General features: G+C 43.1%; 1 protein-coding gene across 3 annotated transcripts; it reads left to right on the top strand.

The window, feature by feature from the left end:
* The first annotated feature begins 7,543 nt into the window (after window positions 1-7,543).
* Window positions 7,544-26,327, top strand: samd7 (sterile alpha motif domain containing 7). 3 transcript variants are annotated; one of them, XM_017725468.2, is made up of 11 exons: window positions 7,544-7,873; window positions 15,635-15,685; window positions 17,464-17,579; window positions 18,389-18,512; window positions 18,966-19,090; window positions 19,339-19,420; window positions 19,694-20,119; window positions 21,235-21,506; window positions 22,307-22,428; window positions 23,102-23,212; window positions 24,264-26,327. In XM_017725468.2, exons 3-11 carry the CDS (start codon window positions 17,477-17,479, stop codon window positions 24,492-24,494), a joined length of 1,596 nt encoding a protein of 531 aa, XP_017580957.1. In that variant the 5' UTR covers window positions 7,544-7,873; window positions 15,635-15,685; window positions 17,464-17,476; the 3' UTR covers window positions 24,495-26,327. The 3 variants fall into 3 exon arrangements, with proteins under 3 accessions (XP_017580957.1, XP_017580954.1, XP_017580955.1); XM_017725465.2 differs by having other exon boundaries at window positions 19,336-19,420; XM_017725466.2 differs by lacking the exon at window positions 7,544-7,873 and adding an exon at window positions 8,568-8,597 and having other exon boundaries at window positions 19,336-19,420.
* The last annotated feature ends 656 nt before the right edge of the window (window positions 26,328-26,983 follow it).

The raw sequence follows: 26,983 nt of genomic DNA, 5'->3' as shown, positions 1-26,983 counted from the left end.
CTGATGTTGGAAATTAGACTGATTAAAAGTCACGAGGGGAGGAGAAGATTCCAGACGTCACTGTGCTCTGCTCCTCCGCTCTGCTTCCCACTGCATCACCATAGCAACCACATTAATTAGGTTAGACTGGAATACTGAATTATTATCAACAACACAAGTCTAGAAAAACACCTTAAACAGCATTTAGACTTCAGTGTGAATGGGCGGAGCTAAACTGCTGTAGGCTGAATGGGCGGGGCTAAACTGCTGTAGGCTGAATGGGCGGGGCTAAACTGCTGTAGGCTGAATGGGCTGGGCTAAACTGCTGTAGGCTGAATGGGTGGGGCTAAACTACTGTAGGCTGAATGGGTGGGGCTAAACTGCTGTAGGCTGAATAGGCGGGGCTAAACTGCTGTAGGCTGAATAGGCGGGGCTAAACTGCTGTATGCTGAATGGGCGGGGCTAAACTGCTGTAGGCTGAATAGGCGGGGCTAAGCTGCTGTATGCTGAATGGGCGGGGCTAAACTGCTGAAGGCTGAATGCTCTAATCCTGATCCAGCTCACCTGACGCAGGTAATGAAGGTCTTCAGGGACGTCTGAGTATCAGAGCCAGGTGTGCTCACCTGAGCTGTCAAGGGTGGAGATCTCCAGCTCCAGGACGGAGCAGCTCTGCTCTGAACTGATCCTCAGTGGGTAGACTTTACACTCATGTTCACATGGCAACAAGCAGGAAGTGATGTGGGTGCTGCAGGATCAGATACGGGAGCTGAGAGCTGATGGGCTGGAATCTGTGTCCTGACGCTGTGTGGCCTTTAGAGGGCAGCAGTGAGTAGTGTTTGTTTATTGATGCCATCTTTGAGGAGTTGCAGTGTCAACAGTATCAGCCATTCTGCCCCCTACAGGCTGCACACAGTCAACGCAAAGACAGTCCAGTTATTAATCACAAGTATTAATCTGGTTAATTCTCAGATAAAGTCTCTGATTGTGATGGACCTGCCAGCTGCAGGAGTGTGGTTTGTCCATCCTCGGTCCACTGTGGGCACTGACCACTGCTTTTTTGATTGTGATTGTGTTTATTGTCTTTTTTATTTATTATTTTTAATGAGATTGTGTTTATTGTGATTATACTGATTGTGATTGGTTTTATTGTGATTAGGCTGATTGTGATTGGGTTTATTGTGATTATATTGATTGTAACGCAAACCAATCAGCTTTCAGTAGCAGTAACACTAACCAATCAGCTCTCAGTAGCAGTAACTCTAACCAATCAGCTCTCAGTAGCAGTAACTCTAACCAATCAGCTCTCAGTAGCAGTAACACTAACCAATCAGCTCTCAGTAGCAGTAACACTAACCAATCAGCTCTCAGTAGCAGTAACTCTAACCAATCAGCTCTCAGTAGCAGTAACACTAACCAATCAGCTCTCAGTAGCAGTAACTCTAACCAATCAGCTCTCAGTAGCAGTAACACTAACCAATCAGCTCTCAGTAGCAGTAACACTAACCAATCAGCTCTCAGTAGCAGTAACACTAACCAATCAGCTCTCAGTAGCAGTAACACTAACCAATCAGCTCTCAGCAGCAGTAACGCTAACCAATCAGCTCTCAGTAGCAGTAACACTAACCAATCAGCTCTCAGTAGCAGTAGCACTAACCAATCAGCTCTCAGTAGCAGTAACTCTAACCAATCAGCTCTCAGTAGCAGTAACGCTAACCAATCAGCTCTCAGTAGCAGTAACGCTAACCAATCAGCTCTCAGTAGCAGTAACGCTAACCAATCAGCTCTCAGTAGCAGTAACACTAACCAATCAGCTCTCAGTAGCAGTAACTCTAACCAATCAGCTCTCAGTAGCAGTAACTCTAACCAATCAGCTCTCAGTAGCAGGAACTCTAACCAATCAGCTCTCAGTAGCAGTAACTCTAACCAATCAGCTCTCAGTAGCAGTAACACTAACCAATCAGCTCTCAGTAGCAGTAACTCTAACCAATCAGCTCTCAGTAGCAGTAACACTAACCAATCAGCTCTCAGTAGCAGTAACTCTAACCAATCAGCTCTCAGTAGCAGTAACACTAACCAATCAGCTCTCAGTATCAGTAACTCTAACCAATCAGCTCTCAGTAGCAGTAACGCTAACCAATCAGCTCTCAGTAGCAGTAACACTAACCAATCAGCTCTCAGTAGCAGTAACTCTAACCAATCAGCTCTCAGTAGCAGTAACTCTAACCAATCAGCTCTCAGTAGCAGTAACTCTAACCAATCAGCTCTCAGTAGCAGTAACGCTAACCAATCAGCTCTCAGTAGCAGTAACGCTAACCAATCAGCTCTCAGTAGCAGTAACGCTAACCAATCAGCTCTCAGTAGCAGTAACTCTAACCAATCAGCTCTCAGTAGCAGTAACACTAACCAATCAGCTCTCAGTAGCAGTAACACTAACCAATCAGCTCTCAGTAGCAGTAACACTGACCAATCAGCTCTCAGTAGCAGTAACTCTAACCAACCAGCTCTCAGTAGCAGTAACGCTAACCAATCAGCTCTCAGTAGCAGTAACTCTAACCAATCAGCTCTCAGTAGCAGTAACACTGACCAATCAGCTCTCAGTAGCAGTAACTCTAACCAACCAGCTCTCAGTAGCAGTAACACTAACCAATCAGCTCTCAGTAGCAGTAACACTAACCAATCAGCTCTCAGTAGCAGTAACACTAACCAATCAGCTCTCAGTAGCAGTAACTCTAACCAATCAGCTCTCAGTAGCAGTAACTCTAACCACTCAGCTCTCAGTAGCAGTAACACTAACCAATCAGCTCTCAGTAGCAGTAACACTAACCAATCAGCTCTCAGTAGCAGTAACGCTGACCAATCAGCTCTCAGTAGCAGTAACGCTAACCAATCAGCTCTCAGTAGCAGTAACACTAACCAATCAGCTCTCAGTAGCAGTAACGCTAACCAATCAGCTCTCAGTAGCAGTAACTCTAACCAATCAGCTCTCAGTAGCAGTAACTCTAACCAATCAGCTCTCAGTAGCAGTAACTCTAACCAATCAGCTCTCAGTAGCAGTAACACTAACCAATCAGCTCTCAGTAGCAGTAAATCTAACCAATCAGCTCTCAGTAGCAGTAACACTAACCAATCAGCTCTCAGTAGCAGTAACACTGACCAATCAGCTCTCAGTAGCAGTAACACTAACCAATCAGCTCTCAGTAGCAGTAACGCTAACCAATCAGCTCTCAGTAGCAGTAACTCTAACCAATCAGCTCTCAGTAGCAGTAACGCCGACCAATCAGTCGTAAGCTAGTAGTACCTGTTATACTAATAGTAAAGTTAAGCTGTCGTTACCTGCTTTAGATCAGTGTCTGTGTTACACCACGTTCATCATAATGAAATGATTAAAGGCATTAAATGATCTTTAATGATCTGCTATAAATCAACATAATACGGTCAATCAATGTTACACAATTAAAATAAAATGAAAATGAAAAGATTTAATTAAATCCTTCATTTGCACCAGGTAGTATCAGCTGTGGGCTGTGGGTCCTGCAGGCAGTGTTTATGTTGGTCATCGTTAAATCGGGGGCTTGTGTGTTTGAGACAGATGAGTTTAAGGTTAAACCCGCGGTGATCCCCTCGCCTCAGAGCGCTGGCCACACACACGGCACACGCGCCGCACTCAAATCCCTCTTTAAGGGCTTACAGTGGGGAGACTGATCAACCAGCACCTCCTCACACCTCCTCAGGGTCTGCCCACGGTCAGTCCTGACCGCTTTATTAGCCTCTTCCTCCTTTTTTTGACTGGCTCTGCGTCCGGCGCTGCTGCTGACCGCATGACAGCACTGCAGCATTAATCCTGGACCTAACACTGTACAGGATCAGCACTGGGTTTGAACTCTTAGTCCAGAATAGGCCAGGTTGACCATAATGATCACACAGTAGTGCTGAAGTCCTCTGGTCAGCCAGGGAGGTTCAATTAACTGTTGATCTGAAAGTGCGCTGAACCCGGAATGTTTCAATGCGTCTGTTTTTGGCCAAAGCAAAATTCCCTGGCCATTTATAAACACAGTGATACTAGAAAATGGGGAAAAACAGCTTGATGTATTGTTTATTATATGGTCTACTGTGTAAAGAGTAAATAAAAAACACAAATATCACACGTGAATAAACAGACACAATATTTATCGTGAAAAGAATTGCAGTAAAATGTAATTACGTCAAAAAAATGAAATATAAAACATAAGATAAAATATCTGAGAAATGTTTGATCATGCAGAACAAGAGATGTAAAACACGGTTCTATGAAAGAAAATATGAAAAACATGAGATCACAAAAAAAAACGTGATTAAAAAATGGATCCCATTAAAATGGAGTGGAACGCGTGGTCACGTGAAAACCATTTGTGTGATCACACGCGAATAATGAGCCACAGGAAGCAGCGTTTTGCATGTGACCAGTAACGTGAAGGGAAAATTATCTGAAAGCTGTTTATCTGAACAAAGACGAGGCCAAAATCACAATAAACACAAACACAAAATCTCCAATACTCTGTTTATCTATTCCAGGCGTGTCCAAAGTCCGGCCCCAGGGCCAAACGGGCCCTCAGACAGATTTCCTCGGCCCCTGTCTTCTGTTTTACAGGGTGTTATTAGTGGCCCTCCAGCCAGTGCGCTGCAGTTCCTCCTCTCACCTGATGGGGGCAGCAGTGCTGTAAGATTATGCTGATTAATGTGATCTTCTCCTCTAACGCAGTGATTTCTGAATAAGGTCGCTGTGTTTATTTGATATGTAAACGTCAGGATCTAACAAAGCCACAGATGTAAAGATTTTTAATGTTTGTTGTTCCTCGTAAACAGTTTAATGATTTGCTATCGGTGCTCACTGATCCAAACTGCTCTGATCAATTCAGCAGTAAAGAAGCCTCGTGCATCTTTGACTCAGTGATAGGAAACACAGCAGGAAAGCTCCCCAGACAACAGACGTACACTGCGCCTGATTAAGCCCAAATGTAGCACTGCACCCGGTCCGGATCCGCAAAGCAGAGCTAGCCCAATACCGGAACGGATCTGTTTTATGGATCAGCTCCAAAACAGATTAAAACTGGCCCAGATGAGCAAAGACCAGCGTTACATCTGGCCCTGAATTGGCGCAGGTCTGAATATGATCATCATGTCTGGCCCAAATGGGACAATGGACCCAGTCGAGAAGAGGTTCAAGCTCAAGTTGATATTCTGTGAGCTGATATTTTGAAAACTCAGTGTTTTGAATCATTTGTAAAATAATATTCCAGCCCTTGTAGTTATTGGCATGATACGATCGGGCCCCCATCGAAAGTCCTGATCTAATCAATACTTCCTTAAATTAAATCAGAATTGAATTGAACATGTCGATGTTGTCAGAAGAAAACCTCGTATCTCCTAAACAGGAACTTTACAGGAGAAGGAAAAAACCTACTTTACTTTTAATGGTAGTCAATGGAACCAGAATTTTTTCCAAGTCACTCTGGGTCGTTTATTTTAGTCCATTCATTATGAGACTAGCAGACAATGTAAAGGGCAACCGGCATTTTCACATGACGTCAAAAACTGAAACATGTTGAAAATGGAGATACAAGGTTTTGTTCCGACAGCGGCCACATGCAGCGAGAACTCTGCTCTTCTAACCTACAGATTCATAACATAACTGACCAACAGGCCATTCTGACCACTACAGTCATGCTTTATGAGCAGTTAAAGCCGTGAATCTGATGCACATCTGCAGTTTCTGCCAGCGGTGGATGCTAACTGCCGCTAGCTCGCAGAGCTAAAGTAGCTTGTGCTAGCAATTAGCACATTGCTAACTGCATAAGCCTCTCCTCAAAGCATGTGGAGGTGTTCAGCATCTCTAATGTCGCTGTTGTCAGAAGAAAACCTCGTATCTCCTAAATGGGAACTACAGGAGAGGGAAAAAACTCACTTTACTTTTAACGGAAGTCAGTGGAACCGGAATTTTTTCCAAGTCATTTTGGGCCGTTTATTTTGGTCCATTCGTTCTAAACTGTACATACAATTTAAACAGCAACGGGCATTTTCACATGACGTCAAAAACTGGAAAACGTCAAAAATGGAGGTACGAGGTTTTGTTCCGACAGCGGCCACATGCTTGTTTACGTGGTTTCGGACACTGTATGAATCTTTTGTGAATGATAATTTGGCCCTCAGGTATTTCGCCACAGTACAGTCTGGCCTGTTTGGACAACCCTGATCCAATCAATACTCCGTTAAATGAAATCAGATGGAATTGATCAAACTCGTAAGACTGAGTGAGTTACACATACGTAGCAGAACCGATTCATAGCTAGCAGCCCGTTCTGAGCCCGGCGCCTCTGTTTATTTCGCTGTTCTGATGTTATGTAATGTTTTATGGGCTGAAACAGACTCTTTGTCCTGAAGAACAGCTGTGAACCGTTCTCTCGGCTGCTGAGGACGTCTGCGCCGCAATCACCGATTCTGACAAACGTCTGCGCGTTCCGCTAATGCTGGATGCTAACTGTGTGTTAGCTCGCAGCTGTAAGTCAGTCGGAGCTGTTCGCTTTTTCCAAAGCCACCGTTTTCACGGTTTTCCCTCTGCACCCCAAACGTAATAGACTATTAACTACTGAAACAATTTCTGGTGTCTGAGCTTCACTTCTGTTGTTTTAGCACTGGAGCCATGAGGCTACTAACACGTAGCTTGTGTTAGCGATTAGCATGTTGCTAACTGCGTGCCTCTCCTCAGGGCACGTGCCGCGGTTCAGCATCTCTAACTGACTTGTTTGTGCGGTTTCTGACGCGGTGTGATACGCTTTAATCCACAAACATGGACTGAAGTACGTTAGCGAACATAAAAACAGCAGCAGCGGCCGCCCGCCTGCCTGTTTGTGCGGGAAACTTGTGCACGTTTGATTTCTATCCGTGGAATATGCTTGTGTAGCGGCGCTGTGGTGGCTTAACGCGGTGCTAATCAGTAAAATAGCTGTTTAAACAGCAAAACAGGCCCCAAAACTGACCCCCAGCCTGCTTATCCCTGCAGGGGACGGATGCTCAGCGCCAGCCTGGTCACAAGTGTCTGATTTTGAGGGGAAAACCTCTAAAAAAAACACCCCAAACCCCAAATCCACCTGCCCGTGTCCACACTTACCCCTTAGACTAATTCCCCTTATCCCCTCAGTATTAAAAATATAAGTCTAGGTGGTGCAGATTGGGCAGTAAGCGGGTGGTGAGCGCTAACTGTCAGATTAACCCGTCTGAGCAGATCATCCCGCAGCAGCCGTGTGTTTTAAAAGGGGAACTCCAGGCGCGGAATAGCTGTAATAACTTTAAAAGTGCCTGATCTGAAATTTTAGGGTGAGTTCTTGGCCCAGAAGGAAGCTGGAAAGGCTTGAAGAGTTTAAAAGCGGTGGTTGGGGAAGGGAGTCCGAGCATTTAGGTGTCTTACCCGCGGCCTTAGGGCGCTAACAGGGGATTAGTGAGGTAGATGTTGAAAGAGGTTTATCCTGCATGCTTAGGCAGTGCTCTTAATTACATTTCAGAGCAGCGTCCCGCGCGCAGTTGGACTCAGTATCGCTGATCGTGATGTCAGTGCAGGGAGGGCTTAGGCAGCGAGATAAGGCCAGCTAATGGAGATAAAAGCAATCTGTATTTAAAGGTCTTTTTTAGTTAAGGCAGGTATCTGGCACCGAGCGCACCACAGCTCCTCACACAAGAAGAAGAAGAAGGCCCGAAGAAGGCCCGAAGTCTAGAGCAAGCTGCTTCCAGAGGGGTTCTGCTGGCGTCCGGTCGAGAGCGGACGGGCTTTACTGGTTTTGTTTGTTTGCTGTTTGTGCAGAGGCCTCATCCGTCCGGCTGAGGAGGTCCAGAGAGATCTCGCTGACCTGGCGCTGGACCAGAGGTGAGTGTGTGGTGACCCCTCTGCTTTATCCTTCACTCAGACTCTCTGGAAAACACTGCACTGCTCTCTGCAGTAATCTGCCTCCTCAGATTACACACACACACACACACACACACACACACACATATATATATATATATATATATAAAACTTCATATCCCTAAAACGGGAACTTTACAGGAGAAGGAAGAAATCTACTTTACTTTTAATGGAAGTCAATGGAGCCAGAATTTTTTAAAGGGTCATTTTGGGCCGTTTCTTTGGGCCCATTCCTCATGAAATTTACATACAATGTAAAGGACAACAGGCCTTTTCAGATTATGTCAAAAACTGAAAAACGCTGAAATACATATGGTGATATATAGTAGATACATGTATGATATGATGGTAATGTTCTACAGGTTCCAAACAGTTTGCACACTCAAACAGACGGTTCTTCAGACTGATGAAGAATGTGGTTGTAGAGGTTTTATATAGACGCTTTTTGTAGCACCAAAAGGGGTTCTTCTATAGTCGAGCATGTAACAACAGAAGAACCCTTTTTGGTCCTATATAGAACCCTTTTGAAAAATTGTTGTATAACAAACAATTTCTTTGCCGAAGAACCCTTGAGGAACCATCCTCTTAGGCGTGTAGGACGGGGTGACGTGCTCGATGATGAGCAGAGCTGCAGTGGCGAAAGCTGAACAGCACTGATAATGCACTAGTGATACATGGAATAAAGGTATAAATTATAAATAATACATTTGGTGATCAAATCTTGTTGATGGTGACTGTAAATAGATCATTACAGTTTGCTTGATTGAGTGATTGAAGTGTGATAAGCCATCGGTTTATGTTTTGGTGGATTGTTTTAATTCACCGTACAACAGTTATTAATAAGACTACTGATCCCAAATCTCTGAATAGTTTGTTTATGTATTTATTTATTCTTATTTAGTTTTAAAATTATAATTACATTTGCTTAAAGGTAACAAACCATTTACAGAAAGCACACTCCACATTTTAGCACACAATGATTCTTTATTTTCACACTGGGGGAAAAAATAAAGCATAAAATACAGCCTGTGCAGAAGATCTGGCACATTTTATAATTTATGTAAAAAATTTTTCATTATGACTCAGGAAATAAACAAGAAAAATGTGGACTAAATATATATATATATATATATATCGCTGCTGTCGGAAGAAAACCTTGTATCTCTAAAACGGGAACTTTACAGGAGAAGAAAAAACCTACTCTACTGTCAATGTAAGTCAATGGAACCAGGCGTCTTCCCAACACAGTTTGGCCCATTTGTTTTGATCCATTCATCATGAAATTTACACACAATGTAAAGGGCAACAGGCATTTTCACATTATGTCAAAAACTGAAAAACAGCAAAAATGGAGATATAAGGTTTTCTTCCTACAGCGACGATATATATATTTAATGCTATACATGGATTTGTGACACTTTTGGCTACAACAAGGTTTTTTTTTAAGAATAACAGCTGGTGTGTGATGAAAAATGCATTTTTATTTCTCTAATAAAGGTGATATTTAGTACTTTTTCCTAACCGATAAAAATATTCCTATTATTTATGGATTCTCTTGTGTATTTTTGTATTGTTATTGTCCTGTACTGATGTGTCCCGAAGTAATATTAGATTTTCTACATTTAGTCTTGTTCAGACACCTCGGCTTAGGGGGCATAACTGTAAACAGTCTATGAGATCATAAAGAGCACAGCACACTAATCGCACACGCGACTGAGCTCCACAGAGCTCCGCGTAAACCAGCGAGCTTCTCCGAATCATATAAACCTTCAAAGGTTCAACTCAGGGCTGAATATGATTCAGCTGGATCTGTCATTGTGATGAGCGGTGCGGCGCGTACGGAGGATGATACTCTATTACTGTCTGCTCATAAAGGAGCTCCGTACAGAATGTATACAGTTCTGTACGTTGTTATTCTTCATACATCAAATATTCACAGCTGCAGAAAAGTGACCGTGGCTGAGGAACGTGTGTTTTTACGGCTGTGCTTGAAAGGTTTTCATACTTTATAAAGGTATAATATAAAAAATCATATTTGAGGCAAATCACATACATCTCAATGGCATTTTAGACTCAACTTTATGTATTGATGACTCAATTGCCACTACTTATGATAATAATTATAATAATAATCATCATCATTATCATAATAATAAACATTTTATTTATGTTGCCACTTTAGTACATATACATTGCAGCTTCACTCTCAGAATTGAAGGTACTAGACTGTCTCTGGGTCAGTTCCCCTGTTATCACTGGGGTGGGACCCTCAGGGGTCCATCTCAGTCCCTTCAGTCAGGGAACATAACTGAACCATAATCCACTGAAATGATGTGTTCTAAGCTGGACTGACTCCACACACCCGCCTCGCCTCGCCTCCAGGCTTTTACTCTACTGCTCTGTTTTAAAACATTCGGTTATGAAAAGGAACAAATACCAACTTTTCACCTGGAGAACCTGATTTAAGCTCCACAATCAGACCTTAAACCCACTGCTGGAGCTTTGAGGAACATTTACACTTATTGTACCTTGATGATGAAAAATGTTCCTGCACAGAACCTTCGGTTCTAATGGTTTCACAATGTATTTAAAAGCCCACATCCTGCATTCTCCTTGCATTAAGGTCCACTTATGATGTGCGTGTGCTTTTATGTATCAATTGATAAATTGATCAATTGATGTAATTGAATTTTACACGACTCTCTTTATCCCTTACAAATAAGCAGGCTGTGTATGTTACTGTGCCTTTAAGACTGATGTATGTAAATGGACTCTGTGCTAAACACTCCTTATAACTTCAGAGTGAAGGGGCGGGGCTAAACTGCTCTCAGCAGCCCTCTCTAGATGGATCGATGGGTTTGTTTTTGTGACATCACACGAGCAAAGGTTGGTTTGCAGCTTGATTTTCATATGCAGGCTGTACTGGATACAACTCACCCCTCTATTTCACGCTGTCACCACACGGCAACAATTACTTTATCTCATTTTTACTAAAATGCAGTGACATAAAATCTGTATTTTACTATTTATTTAAGTAATAATTAAAAAGGGTTAGTGTTGTGTAGTGGGTATATAGCGGTCGGTGTAGTGTAGTGGGTATATAGTGGTTGGTTAGTGTAGTGGGTATATAGCGGTCGGTGTAGTGTAGTGGGTATATAGCGGTCGGTGTAGTGTAGTGGGTATATAGTGGTCGGTGTAGTGTAGTGGGTATATAGTGGCCGGTGTAGTGTAGTGGGTATGTAGCGGTCGGTGTAGTGTAGTGGGTATATAGCGGTCGGTGTAGTGTAGTGGGTATATAGTGGTTGGTATAGTGTAGTGGGTATATAACGGTTGGTGTTGTGTAGTGGGTATATAGCGGTCAGTGTAGTGTAGTGGGTATATAGCGGTTGGTGTAGTGTAGTGGGTATATAGTGGTTGGTGTAGTGTAGTGGGTATATAGCGGTTGGTGTAGTGTAGTGGGTATATAGCGGTCGGTGAAGTGTAGAGGGTATATAGTGGTCGGTGTAGTGTAGTGGGTATATAGTGGTCGGTGTAGTGTAGAGGGTATATAGTGGTCGGTGTAGTGTAGTGGGTATATAGCAGTTGGTGTAGTGTAATGGGTATGTAGTGGTTGGTGTAGTGTAGTGGGTATATAGCGGTCGGTGTAGTGTAGTGGGTATACAGCGGTCGGTGTAGTGTAGTGGGTATATAGTGGTCGGGTAGTGTAGTGGGTATACAGCGGCCGGTGTAATGTAGTGGGTATACAGCAGTCGGTGTGGTGTAGTGGGTATATAGCGTTCAGTGTAGTGTAGTGGGTATGTTGTGGTTGGTGTAGTGTAGTGGGTATATAGTGGTTGGTGTAGTGTAGTGGGTATATAGTGGTTGGTATAGTGTAGTGGGTATATAGCGGTTGTGTAGTGTAGTGGGTATATAGCGGTCGGTGTAGTGTAGTGGGTATATAGCGGTCGTGTAGTGTAGTGGGTATATAGCGGTTGGTGTAGTGTAGTGGGTATATAGTAGTTGGTATAGTGTAGTGGGTATATAGCAGTCGGTGTAGTGTAGTGGGTATATAGCGGTCGTGTAGTGTAGTTGGTATATAGTGGTTGGTGTAGTGTAGTGGGTATATAACGGTCGGTGTAGTGTAGTGGGTATATAGCGGTCGGTGTAGTGTAGTGGGTATGTAGCGGTCGGTGTAGTGTAGTGGGTATGTAGTGGTTGGTGTAGTGTAGTGGGTATATAGTGGTTGGTATAGTGTAGTGGGTATATAGCGGTTGGTGTAGTGTAGTGGGTATATAGCGGTCAGTGTAGTGTAGTGGGTATATAGTAGTTGGTGTAGTGCAGTGGGTATGTAGTGGTTGGTGTAGTGTAGTGGGTATATAGCGGTTGGTTGGTGTAGTGGGTAATACCTCCACCTTCTATGCTGTAAACTGGGGTTCAGTGCTCCGCCTGGGTAACTGCCCTACACTATACCAATAAGAGTCTGTGGGCAAGACTCCTAACACCACCTTCACCTCCCTGTGTAAACTGATCAAACTGTAAGTGGCTCTGGATGAGAACATCAGCCGAATGCCATAAATGTAAATGTAAAATGTGGTTAATGCTTTAAGTTTGATTCTATAAAAGCGAGGTGGTTTTCCTGATATGGGCCCTTCAAATCAAACAAGAAAACAGCAGCATGAAACTAAAAGGACGGAATGATTAGTAAGAGTGAACCAGAGTAAACAAAAGCCGTTAATAAGAGAGAAAGTGGTATAAAAATGAAAAATCACATGAATTATAACAGCCACGCACTAAGACGCCTGTGTCAGCGTTGCTGTTAAACTAGCGGCCGGGCGGCTCCAGCACGTGAGCCGGAGTCTGTCATGTGTGTCCATCACCTGAATAAAGAGACGTTCTTATGGGATTATCGCTGTGAGGGAATACAGTGGAGCAGACGATGATTATCATCTTCCCTAATTATGACCTGCTCTGATGTACGGCCCAATGGAAGTCGTCAGCAGTTTTCCTTTAATTCATTCCTTTAATGAGATTAGCAGCAGGCAAATCCTGAGACTTGGATATGGCTTCAGTTCTGGCACTGCCACGCACTGCACTTTCCAATGTGTGCAGATCAGCGTCTGCCTGCAGCACTGCACTGTGGGATACGCTCATTAAAGGGACCATATCGCCAAAAATGGATTTTCCATGAGTTTGACGTAGTATGTAAACATTGCAAAAGTATCCAAGCACTCCACGCACTCCGCAACACATACAGTCCATAGATAAACTGCCCAAACAGCACCTTCTGAATCCACTGTGCATGTGATGTCACAAAAACCAGCACATCTAAATACAGTACAAAGACATATATATATATATGTAGGCCTATTCAGACCTACAGCAGTGTAGCCCCGTCCACTCCCACTGAGGTTGTGAGCGATTCAACCAGGACTGCTTTTTGAACATGGTGCAATACAGAGCGGCCAATCAAAACAGAGCTCATTTACATATCACTCAGCAGTAAAAACAGTTTGGTTAATTAAAGTTAAAGGATAAATGGAGATAGAAAGATGAATTATGACTGTTCACGTCCTACACAAACCTCATATATGGCTACGGGCTCTTTAATACAGCAACTCTAGGCTTGCGTTAAAGGAGAATTCCACCAATTTTTCTGAATTTCTGCATAGTTGAGTGTGTGAGATGTTATCAGAGGTTCAGAGGGTTTGGTGTGAAACGGTTCAGACGTCTTTCCAGTGGTGGTGATGGGAACCAGGCGTCGCCATGACTACAACACAGATATAGACACTTTATTTACCATCCAGAACCACCAGAGAACCTACACGAGTCTTCTGAGTTTATATGGAATGTTGATGATGGAAAACAGTGGAAAATCTGGAATAATGAGTTTTCTTTGGGGACTATTTTGCCGCACAGCGCCCTGCATGTCTCCCTCCACCATGAATGGAGTTGAAGTTCTCTAAACTCTCATAAAACAGCGTCTCAGTCATCAGGCAGTGAATTCAGAACCAGCTCATGTAGGAACTTTCTGTAGGAGCTTTTAGAGGGACGTCTGGTTCCCATCATCACCACTGTGAGGAGCTTTTAGAGGGACGTCTGGTTCCCATCATCACCACTGTGAGGAGCTTTTAGAGGGACATCTGGTTCCCATCACCACCACTGTGAGCGGTTCTGACTCGGTCAGTTTATCTAGAACAGAGAACCCGCTGTGACTGACTCTGTTTAATTGATTGTCTCTTAACCATCAAATTAGGCAAAATTGAAAGAAAAATGGTTAATTTCCCCTTTAATTATGGCAGTAAAGCAGAGTCAGCAAGGTGTCTTCAGGCCGTGCGGTGGACACAGGCCCCCCCCTCCCCTCCATAAAGCTTGTGCGACCCCTGAGGTGTTTTGGGGACATCCCTGAGGCTAATGGAGGCTAATGAGCTTATCGCTCAGGCTGTATTGTGTGCTGTGCTTACAGGCCAGGTTTGCTGAGGGTAAAACGCTAAACTGAGGGATTACCACCAACACATCCCGTTAAAGTGCTGTATAGTCAGGACTTAGCTAATAGGATCCTGGGGGGGCTGGGGGGGCTGGACGTTAACCTGGGGGGTTAGCCGGGATAGCCGGGTTAGCGGACAGCAGGCCGGACGCAAACAGGCAGGTCAGCAGATGCTGCGGGCAGACTGCTGCTGGACTAACAGGAGGATTAAAGCAGCCCAGATTAGACGGGACGAGCTGGAGGAACCTGAGGGGGAACATGCATGCACAATGTGGGGGGCTGTGTGTGTGTGGGGGGGGCTTCTTTCACACTCAGAATGGTGTACAGCACTGGTGGAGTTATCAGAGTGGCACGACCCAGACTGTGAAAAAGTTTGTGCACCCCTGAAAACACAGTATGTCACACCTCCCCCACAGAGAACACCCTCAAACGTGGGGGGTGGACGATATTGCGAAACGATAATATCGTGATGTTTCAAGAAATTTGACGGCACCTCACATTTTTATTGATATTTATATTCATTTGTCTGTTTCTCCTTGTAAAACCTACTATCAAGAACAACGCATACAAACCTTCTTTAGACTTTTATTCAGCTCTAAAAGCGCCGACGACCTCAGAAAAGCATAAAGTGACGTAATTTATCATGATAGTTATAAATGCTCGCAGCCTTCCTCACGCCTGGTATTTATTCTGCTCATTTTAGAGCACAGTTTGATCTTTTGCTGAGTTTAACATGCTGGAGACACATTGTGCACAGGATACACCTTTTTGGGTTTTTAGTGGGAATAGTGTAGTAAAGTGTGCAGTAGTGAGTCTCTGTAGCGTGTAGCTTCAGAAAATCACGCTCAGAAAATCAGCAACAACACCAACTTTCACACACGGCTGTTTATCAGCTCAGCAGAGTGAACATCCAGCCAGCAAGTGTTTACAGTACAAACACTTCAAAATGAGCCTGTGTGTTTAAAAAAGTCCATTTTCCTCCCTTTTATGTAAATAAAAAAGTTTAATGTGGTTTGTGACGTCACAGAAACCAACAATATACTTATAGGTGCCTATTCAGCCTACAGCAGTTTAGCCACGCCCACCTATGCTGATTTCAGCCAGACTGCTTGGTAGAATGAGGCACAGCCAATCAGAGCAGAGCTCATTTACATAATACACATTAAAGGCGCAGCCTGTTTGACTATAAGTGCAAAACAGAGAGTCTCAAAATGAAACTGGAAGCCAAAATGTGACGATTTCTATTTTTCTATTTTCAGGCTGTCGACTGTATTACTGACCGATAAGTGACCAGAGAGCAGCTGCACCAGGTATCAGTAAACCTTCCCTTCAGTGAATACGCTAATCATTTAACTCGATTAAATTTTTCTGTTTTAATTTTGGTTCTAAATTTAGAAACGTAAGGAAGCCAGTTAGCTTTGTTTGCTGTCTCGGTTTCCGGCAGCAGCTTATCGCAGTTTTTCGACTTAGTATGTCAAATGTTTGACTTTTATTTAAGAATAATCATTTTATTACTCGCAGTTTTTATTTATTTAAAAAATGTGACTGATGTCAGAATTTGGAGATAATAACGATATTAAAATCTCCATCATGTGACTTAGTGAGAACAAGTCAATGTGAGTCATTCATTTGAGAAAGTCCAGATTTTGAGATGTCGAGATATAAATTTTAGAAAATGTCAGAATTTTGATAGAATAAGTCAGGATGAAAAGTCACTAAGTCAAAATTTCAAAGTTCTGCTGCCATAAATGAAGAGGAAAAAACAGGTGATTATCTTTTCTCATCTTTTCATCGAAAATGACTGCTTATGCTTAAATAAGCAAATAATCCCGTAATATACTATTAGACTACGTCACTAACACGTAAAGCCTGTTTACAGACTGTGTGAAAGTCCCTCAGAGTCACAGTGATCTGCAGTGACCACTGGTGCACAGTACCTGAGTACCTGAGTAACTGAGTAAATGTAATTGGTTTCTGTACTTTAGTATTTTTGGTGTATCTGTACTGAAGTTTCTCCGTTCTGGGCGTCTTTTTCCTTTCACTCCACTACATTTCAGAGTCTAATATCCGACTTTTTCCTCCTACATTTTGAGAAATCTGTCGTTCCTTTTGGTTTCTGTGTGTATAAAAACGTAACATGTCAAAACGAAAGAAGCGCAAAGCCAGAGCACCAATCAGGGCCCAGCGGTCACTTTGTTTAGAGCTGGTTTTGACCTGTTGGTCATACCGACCCAGTGCAGCACGCGGTTCAACGTCAGCGCAGCAGCGTAAAACTTTGGGAGAGTCTGTTCAACATAAATGATGAACTAACCTAACTTTGTGTAAATAGAGCTCAATATAGAAATATGTCCACATATGCAGTCGAGACTGACGCGGCTTTTTTCTGAATTTCTACAAACACCATTTCATTTTATAGTAAATGAGTTTGGGCTGGTTTATGTTTATGAACAGACGCCTACAGATCAACATAGTAAAGGAGCTCATCTGTGATCCTGAGTTTAAAGCCAGTTTTTATTCAACTTAAACTTGGAACTAAGTTGTAAATAAATCTGAAACTGAAACTTTGCTTGTGTGTAAAAAGTGATTTCAGAGCCACTCGGTTCTCCCTGATGGAAACTGTTTACCTTCAGTGTTTTGTGCTTCTGATCATTTTAATAGACGTCAGCGTCACTAATTAATGACGTTCTATTAAAAGACTGGTTTACCAAGAGAGACGCTGGAGGACTTTCACCTGAAATGAGTTCATGAAGCCAGTCTGGTTATAAAAATGATAACAGGACATCAGAGCCAGAATTACTCTCTTAGTACTTTTACTTTATACTTAAGTACATTTGAAGGGAAATACTTTAGTACTTTTACTCCAGTGGAGGTCTAAAGGGAGGAACTTCTACTTTTACTGGAGGAATATTTTACCCTGGGGGTCTCAAACTCAGTAGAACACTGGTCTGTGTTCTTGTTTAATGAAAGTGAAAATTCAATGTGTACTAAAACGACATATTACACACCTTGCTGTGTGTGTGTGTGTGTGTGTGTGTGTGTGTGTGTGTGTGTGTGTGTGTGTGTGTGTGTGTGTGTGTGTGTGTGTCAGAGGTCAGGCTGTGATGACTCCGCGGGAGCAGCTGAGGAAGATGACGGCTCTGGGGGAGCAGAGCGCTCTGGATGAGAAACACTGGTACCGGCTGGTGAACGGCATGTCGGCTGGAGGTACCGGAACCTTCTGGTCTGATTCTGGAACATAACGGCGCTGTGCAAAAATCTGAGACCCCCTTTATTTATTGAATTTAAGAACGAGCTCGTCATGCAGCGTCAGGACGAAAGCGCGGCTCAGTCGAGTATCAGGGCCTGATTCACTAAAGCTCACGCAGGATCTTAAGACTAAGACTAAGAACTAAGTTCGTAAGAAAACTCTTTTACAAATTTTATTAAAAGTTTAGGAATTTAAAAAAAAGTTAAAGTCGTGGGCTAAAGCGTCTGGTCACATTTCACCTCTATTAATCAGTGGAAATGATCTCTCCACACTTAATTATGACTTTTTTCTGCCTATTTTGATGCCCAGTTAGTGGCTATTTTCCAAATTTAACATATTGAGAAAAAAATGAAACAAAAAATGTCAAATTTGGCAAGTTTTATATTTTTATTTACATTTATATTTAATAAATGCTCATATAAAGCAAATAAATAGAAACTGTGCTCTAATATTGGCAGGGAAAACCACAATTCAGTGTTCACTTAGAAAATCAACACAACGTGGCGTTTAACCCCTCAAACAATCGATTTATCTAAAGACATGAAAGCCAGAGCAGCCCAGCAGACTCGGAGGTATTTATGTGTTCAGTATTAACACTTTAAAATAAGCCTTATTATGACACATTAAAGCAGAGGTGACGTACGACGCTGCGTAAAGAAACACAGACTTAATGCCAAAAGTACTCAGCGGCTCTTTTTAACCTCCTTCTGCAAACCAGAGACGGTAGAACCGTGTAAGAGAACCGTTTTGTGTGTTCTGTGTGCAGAGCTGAGGCAGAGGCAGGAGCTGATGATGAGGAACCAGATGGCGATGACCCCTCAGATCCTGGCTCAGGGGCAGCAGAGGCTGCAGGCCGTTCCCGCTCAGTTTGAGCCGCGGTTCATGGACAGGTTCTCCGTTTACTGTCTTTACAGAACGCCGTGACGTGCTTTGTGTCTGATGTAAACTGACTTTTGTTTCTGGCTCAGAACATCAGCAGAACTGGAAGTCGAATAATGGAATAAAATGATGTTTTGGCTTCACAAACTAAAACAGGAACTTTGGAGCTCCTACTCTAAAGGTTCTGTGTAGAGACATCTGCATGCTTGGTTTCTCTGTGTGGTAAATGGTTCTCAAGCCGTACTTACTGCGAGGACAGGAGAACTGATTGTCATAGTCTGAAGTTTGTCCTGAATTTAGTCCGTGTTTATAGCTGCCAGTGAGTCATACAGTGTCAGAAACCACAGAATCAACACTGCCAGAGATTCTGATCCCCTCCTCACAGTTTGAGGCCTGTGTGTAATGATTTATGAAAGCATGAATTACATTATACATTACACTGTTTCTTTAACGTTTGTGTGTAGAGAGCTGGTGCCTCCTGCTGAGATGGTTTCGTCTGAAGCTCGGCAGATGCATATGGGAGCCCATCTGGGGCCACAGCTGCCCTCACACTCTAATGTCATTCCAGGCAGAGGATATCCTGGAGCAGGTATGTGACCATAAACACAAATACAAAATAAGAGTCATTAGAGATGAACAACTGACTCTAAATGTAGGTATTGTGATACTAGATTACTGAACCTGGTAACGCTCTGCTGAGTTGAACCAGGAGTATTTCTGATTATAGGAAAGTACAGTGGTTGTGCACCAAAGCGTGCTGGACTAAAGCCAGTGCACCAGTACAGTAAAACATCACTATTACTCTAATTCTACATGCAATGTTCTATTTTGAAGCAGGAGGTTACGGGTTTCTTCCCACTGAATCCATGGAAACTGTTGCTAGACGACAAGAACTTATTCACAAACAGAACATCGCCAGGTAAACTTAACTGCACTTTTCAAGCATATGCTGAAAATGTAGAGCAATATATCTAATTTCCATGTTAACACATTATACACTCACTGGCCACTTTATCAGAAACACCTAACTTGTGTTCCTATTAACTGTCCACTTTATTGGAAACACATACTTCGTGTTCACGCTCATTGGCCACTTTATTAGAAACACCTTGTGGTATTAGTCACTGGCCACTTTATTAGACGCACTTACCTGGTGGTTCCTCTAACTGTCTGACATTCGTCCTGTGTTCAGGATGGAGATGAACGCGATCCTCCACCAGAAGGAGCTGGAGAACGCCCACCAGAAAGGCCTGATCGGAATGGAGAACTCCATGGTGTACCAGGGCCTGCCGCCCAACCCCATGGCCTTTAGGGGGCGCCAGCGGCTCCCAGACGGCCATGACGTGTTTGTGCATCGCCCCACGCTAGAAGACCTGCAGGCCAACAGCCTGCTCATGTCCAGCAGCCCATATCCACCAATAGGCACGCTGCAGAGGGAGAGGGGGCGGAGAGCTGGCCGGAGAACCACCAATCACAAGGGGGCAGAGGTCAACACGGCCTGTCCCAAAAGCCAGTCGGAGGAGAAGAGCGTAGAGCAGAGTCCAGGAGGAGCTTCGGGAGAAGAGAAGGAGCCAGACGTCAAAGGTGAACTGACCGGTGAAGCCACCGCTAGCCAGAGGTGAGAAGATTATCCTGAACCTGGACAAACAACTAATAGCACCCACCAACTAAATGCAGTTTTACTCACAATCGGAATTTGATTCTCCATCATTCTGCTTGGCTTGTGTTCCAGCAAAATACAACAGATTTTTCTGAATTACCCCATAATCCAGTGTGTGAGGCGTAATCAGAGAGATCCAGAGGGTTTGGTGTGAACTGGTTTAGACGTCTTTACAGTGGTGGTGATGGGAACCAGGCGTCGCCATGACTACAACACAGATATAGACACTTTATTTACCATCCAGAACCACCAGAGAACCCACACGAGTCTTCTGAGCTTATATGGAATGTTGATGATAGGAATTCTTTTGGGGTCTATTTTGCTTCATAACACCTTGCACATTATGTATCCCTCCGCTATGGATGGAGTTTAAGGCCAAATTCTTCTAAAAACTGGCATAAAACAACCACCCATTTTACACCTGGCCACTTCTTGCGTCTTGAGCTTCAGGCTTATATCTGGATGAGGCCACATAAAAATGTGATGGAAACGCAGCCGAGATGATTTAAATCAGATACAGACCTGATCACTCAGAGCACTTTAGGAGGTGGACTGTGACGCATTGGAGCCACGTTATTGCAGTAAACACATCCATCTCTCCACGACACACTGAACACCCGAAATCCCTCCCAGTACAACCGAAACCCCTGCCCATGCAGTACATCCCGTCTGGTTCCTGTCACCACCATGGTGAACTCGGTATGTTTCTTTAGAACGGACCATTTCACACCAAGCCACACTGAAGAAAATGAAAAACTGGTGGAAATTTTGGTGGAAAAAACTGGTGGAAGAAATCTTTAAATTTAACCAATTCAGAGACGAACACTTCTAAGTTAATTACAGAGTAACTTCTAGAACTGCAGTGGAACTTCTGAGTGCCTGTAGCAGCTTTTAGCATAGGAGCTGAACCAGCGCAGCAGAGCCAAAATAAACCCAGAAAAGATGATCAGGAACGTGATGTTAATGACTAAAATGGACTCTATTCACTGATATACTTGAGTAGAAGTGAAAACACTCACATCAAATATGATGTGAGTACATTTAACTGAGTACATGACACTTTCTGCCTCCAGCAAAGCCCACCAGACTAAGCTGGACCCCGATCTGTCCGCCAGCTCAGCCAGGAAGAGCTACAAAGACGGAGAGCAGGGTCTCCGGAAGCCGTGCATCAGTGGGCCGGAGGTGTGCGCCGAAGGCCCGAACTGTAACTCCAGCAGCGGCGAGAAGGACATTTCCAACCCCTGCTCAGCTTTCCAGGAGAAGTTCCTGTACCCATCTGTCGCCGGGCCGCTCTCAGGCTTCCCGTACATGTTCCCGTTGCCAGGCAACGGACTCCTGCCTCCTGGTGTGCATTCTGTGTTATTTTCATTTATTTATTAGTAGTTTATTGTCTCTTAAAGTGATAGCTCTGTGGACAACACCCTAGCCACATGTGATACCATAGCAACCACCTAGCAACCACTTGGCATCCTATAGCAAGCGTCTAACTCTTAGGAACCGATAGCAACCACTTAGCACCACCCTGACAACCACTTGGGAATCCATACCAACTGGCTAGCATCACCCTATCAACCATGTGGGATAGCATAGCAATTGCCAAGCAAAACCCTAGCAACCAAGGGATAACATAGCAACCACCTAGCAACCACTTGGGATCCCATTGCAACCATCTAACAACACCCTGGCAACTACGTGGGATAACATAGCAACCACCAAGCAACACCCTAGCAACCATGTGGGATACCATAGCAACTGCCTAGCAACACGCTAGCAACCGATTGGGATACATATCAAAGACCTATGAACATTCTTGAAACCACTTTGGATCCCATAGCAACCATTTGGGATACCATGGCAAATGCCAAGCAACACCCTAGCAACCACTTGGGATCCCATAGCAACCACCTAACAACACCCTGGCAAGCCCTTGGGATACCATAGCATCATCAAGGAACACCCTAGCAACCACTTGGGATAGCATAGCGATTGCCAAGCAGCTGCTAAGCTAACACTGATATCTGTTAATGTGGACTGAATTCAGGCTTCATGGAGCTGCTAATGTTTTAGCTCTATTAGCCGCACAGCTCACCAGACTGTCTGTGTCCTTTTAAAGAATAACAGTTTCTCTCAATCTGCCTCAATCAGGACCTCCGAACCTGTTCCTGAACGGTGAGGAGATGTCGTCGCTGGAAGATCTCCGCAAGTGGACGGTGGACGACGTCTACAACTTCATCAACGACATACCGAGCTGCTCTGAATACGCTCAGGTCAGCATCACGACACAGACACACACATTCCTCACTGAACGCTTTCAGCCTGAAACAGGGCTGAGAGCTTCATTCATCGTTTTCACCTTGAAATCTCAGTTTTAATAAAAGTCTTATTTTCAACAGCGTCGATTTTACTAGTGAAATTTTACTGAATAACATGGAGCTTGTGAACTGCTTTCAGATTAATTCGACAGCTGTGACATCACAGCCACGAATTACTGGCACACCATCCCATCCAGCAGGGAACGCCTAGAAGCTCTAATTATGATCTAAGGAAAATCTTTCAATCTAATGTTCAAAGAACGTCTCAAATACGTTCCTATAAGGTTTTGACTAAGATACAACGTTTTAACTGCAGTGTTCAGGATGTTCTGAGGGCCACAGATTAAAATACACGACTTCCCGCTGTAAACGCTGATAGAACCTGTGTGCAATGTTCTCACAATGTTTTTACAACAGAAAACGTCTGGCTGGGGTGTTAAGCTGTCAAAAGCTTCGCCAAAAAAGGGCCTTCATTTAATTAAGTCTAAGACTAAGATTACGATTTTAATGAAGGCCCTAAAGGACATTATAAACACTGAAAACGTCTTAATCAAGCACTTCTGAGTGCAGCTTTAATTCACTTTTTCAAAACCGTCTCCTCCTTTTCTTTGGCTGCTGTTCACTGTAGACGTTTAAGGACCACATGATCGATGGAGAGACGTTACCGCTGCTGACTGAAGACCACCTGCTGGACACTCTCGGACTCAAACTCGGCCCAGCGCTCAAGATACGATCTCAGGTACTCCAGCGTTTACTGACTGTTCACCTGCAGTGACGTCACTGTACAGATCAGAATCAGGTGAACAGCTCCTTCAGCCCAAGCACTGAACTCCCTCCTTTAAAATGGAGCTGACTGTGTGAGTAACCCTGGCAACCACTTGGGATCCCATATAAGTCACCTAGCAACACCCTAGCAACCAAATGTGATATCATAGCATCCGTCTAGATACACCTTAGCAACCAGTTGGGACACCATAGCAACCACCTAGGAACACCCTAGCAACCACAAGGGATGCCATAGCAGCTGCCAAGCAGCACCCTTTATAATGGAGCTGACTGTGTGGGCTTCTAACACTCAGCTTGTTCAGGACCCTGAACTCATTTGCTCACTGAGGCCTCCTGCAGGCTGAACAGGTGGATTTATGGACTTTTTCTGACATCACAGAAACAGCGAATTCAGAACAGATTGTTTTCAACAATAAGAGTACTTTATGCTCAGAAGGAAGGTGCTGGTTACTGATGACTGAAAAATAATATGATATAATATAATATAATCAGAATTTGAGCTGTTGTTGTCATTATTATTTTTATTTATTTTTTTTAATTTCTTTTATTTTTTATAAAACAAGTAAAATTTCATGTTTAGGCACTAACATTTTGTATATTTTAAGAAACATTTGAAGATCAATCTTGCTTATTTAACTTTTATTTAAAATTACATTCAACGCCAACTGTATTAACTTTTCTGCTTTTTAAATATGATATCATGTACCTGCATTTTATTTTTAGTAATGTTTTTATGCTATATTTTCTATTATTAAATTAAACATGCTATTTTATTTTTAAGCACTTAAAACTCTACATACATGCAGCTATATGCTCAAAACTACTCACTGATAAATCAAACAAAGCAGCAAAAATGTTGTTTTATTGGTTGATGATGTATGATCATTATTAGTAGTAGTATTGAAACGGTGTAACTGAGTATTGATTTTATGGTAAAGTAGCCGAATGTTTCTTGCACTAATGTTGTCTTGTTGTTTGTTTGTTTGTTGTTGTTGTGGCTGCAGGTCTCTCGCAGGCTGGGTAATATGCTGTGCATGCTGAACCTGCCGCTGGCGCCTCCCTTACAGCCCCAACCCGAGAAGGCTGTGGATCGATCCTCAGATATCAGCTCTCCGCTCAACTGCCACAGTGTGGAGCTGCTGGGGAGCCCTCGAGACCCCGAGGGTCTCAAACCCACCGAGCCTGGGGCCGATGCCGGGGGTCAGTCACCAACAGCCATGAGCGAGTCCGCCTGAGGGGGGCGCTGGAGCTCATCCTGCTTTCATTAGAGTTAAAGTTGCAAAATGGAAAAATTTGGGCGTACCTCGTTCTGAGGGTCCGCCGCAGATTCTCTCACTGACTTTAAAAGGCCCATGTCCTGCATTTACATCCATCTCCTCGCCTGAAGGCCATCTGTGACATTTGTGTGGATTTATGTACCAAAAAGAGTAGGAATTCAAAAAATGTGAGATACTGGCTCTTTAATTTCAACCCAAAGTCTCTTTGATTTCAGCCCAAAGTCTCTTTGATTTCAGCCCAAAGTCTCTTTAATTTCAGCCCAAACTCTCTTTGATTTCAGCCCAAACTCTCTTTGATTTCAGCCCAAACTCTCTTTGATTTCAGCCCAAAGTCTCTTTGATTTCAGCCCAAAGTCTCTTTGATTTCAGCCCAAACTCTCTTTGATTTCAGCCCAAAGTCTCTTTAATTTCAGCCCAAAGTCTCTTTGATTTCAGCCCAAAGTCTCTTTGATTTCAGCCCAAACTCTCTTTGATTTCAGCCCAAAGTCTCTTTGATTTCAGCCCAAACTCTCTTTGATTTCAGCCCAAAGTCTCTTTAATTTCAACCCAAAGTCTCTTTGATTTCAGCCCAAAGTCTCTTTAATTTCAACCCAAAGTCTCTTTGATTTCAACCCAAAGTCTCTTTGATTTCAGCCCAAAGTCTCTTTAATTTCAACCCAAAGTCTCTTTGATTTCAGCCCAAAGTCTCTTTGATTTCAGCCCAAAGTCTCTTTAATTTTAGCCCAAAGTCTCTTTAATTTCAACCCAAAGTCTCTTTAATTTCAGCCCAAAGTCTCTTTGATTTCAGCCCAAAGTCTCTTTAATTTTAGCCCAAAGTCTCTTTGATTTCAGCCCAAAGTCTCTTTAATTTTAGCCCAAAGTCTCTTTAATTTCAACCCAAAGTCTCTTTGATTTCAGCCCAAAGTCTCTTTAATTTTAGCCCAAAGTCTCTTGGGTTGGGATAGTGTAGTCGTTAACCCCTCTGCCTTCTACACTGTAAACAGGGGTTCAGTCCCCACCTGGGCAGCACCCTACACCTTGGGCAAGACTCCTAACACCACCTTGGCCTACTTGTGTAAAATGATCAAATTGTAACTCGCTCTGGAGAACAGCGTCTGCCAAATACCATAAATGTAAATAAATTTCAGCCCAATGTCTCTTGGATTTCAGCCCAAACTCTAATCTTAACTCAAACCTAATCCTGATTCTGGTACCGAGTGTCACTGTGCTGTTTATCACCAGTGTAAGGATCTGTAGTTGGGCCATCAGAAAAAATGTTCATATTCCTCCAATTATTGCAGAACTAATGATGTAGGTCCATTTTAACAGCATGCTGGATGACAGTCCATGCAGAAAGCTTAATATAATTAGGAAAAGGTTCTAGATTTGCTTCCGCACTCTTAAAAAGATGGTTCTTCAAGGTTTCTTTGGTAAAGTGGTTATCTGTAGAACCAGGAATGCTCAAAGAGCTGTTTGCATGATTAAATGGTTCCCCAGAGTGATGGAGAATGTGTTGTATAGCACCAAAAAGGGTTCTGCTACTGTTACAGTGTCAGGCTTGTAACCCTGTTTGGTGGCATGTAGAACCATTTAATCATACAGATGGTTCTTCAAGGGTGCTTTAGTAAATGGAACGGTTCTATTTAGAACTACGAGCATTTGCATGCTTAAATGGTTCTCTGCTTGGTGAAATTGTTCTTTAGATTGGTGTAGAATATGTTTGTAGTTCTAGACAGCACATAGTAAAAATAGCAGAACTCTTTTTGGTGCTGTATAGATCCATATATAACACATTCTCCATCAGTCTGAAGAACCATTTCACCATGCAGAGAACCACATATGCATGCAAGTGTTCATGGTTTTACATAGAACCGTTGTTTTTACTGAAGAACCCTTGAAGAACCAGCTCAGATTGTAGACGTCTGTAAACATTTGGCTGAATGAACAGGTTTTTCAGGGCAGAGAACATTATTAGAGAACAACGTGTGAGCATGCAGGTTCTAGACATGCAGAACCTCGACTGAGCTGAGAACCCAGCCAGCTGTGCAGGTGTGGAAAAGGAGTTTTAGTAGAATTAAATCCACTAAAGTTCTAATTTAGTCAATCTCGTGTGGATATTTACTGAATATTTTTATATCTACTGTAAATATGTGAAAAAATTAGCTTTTATTTTTCTCCGCAAGCGTTTCTATTGGAAGGTTCTATCACTGTTTTTACGATATTTGTGCATCTTTCCTTTGTTGTTGTTGTTGTTGTTGTTGTTGTTTTCCACAGAAAAATTAAATAAAGAGGTCCAGACGTTGTTTTGGCGTTGTTTTAATTCATGTATTAATGGGAAAGAACCTCAGAGACTTTAGGCCTCATTTTCAGGCCTTTCAATGTCACACAATATACACCAGAGAAAGGAGGGGAAAATAATCATAATAATAAAGCAATCAAATCGCAGTTCTACTCACTAATGAATACAA

This window comes from Pygocentrus nattereri, chromosome 2, assembly GCF_015220715.1.
Source record: "Pygocentrus nattereri isolate fPygNat1 chromosome 2, fPygNat1.pri, whole genome shotgun sequence".
Taxonomy (NCBI): domain Eukaryota; kingdom Metazoa; phylum Chordata; class Actinopteri; order Characiformes; family Serrasalmidae; genus Pygocentrus; species Pygocentrus nattereri.
Note: the sequence above shows the minus strand (reverse complement) of the source record. Positions and strands in the feature narration are given on the sequence as shown.

Coding starts and splice junctions, on each gene's coding strand:
- samd7 (XM_017725465.2), top strand. CDS start 17,477: ATGACTCCGCGGGAGCAGCTGAGGAAGATGACGGCTCTGGGGGAGCAG. Junction 18,513..18,965: donor GAGCCGCGGTTCATGGACAG/GTTCTCCGTTTA, acceptor GTTTGTGTGTAG/AGAGCTGGTGCCTCCTGCTG. Junction 21,507..22,306: donor CAACGGACTCCTGCCTCCTG/GTGTGCATTCTG, acceptor TGCCTCAATCAG/GACCTCCGAACCTGTTCCTG.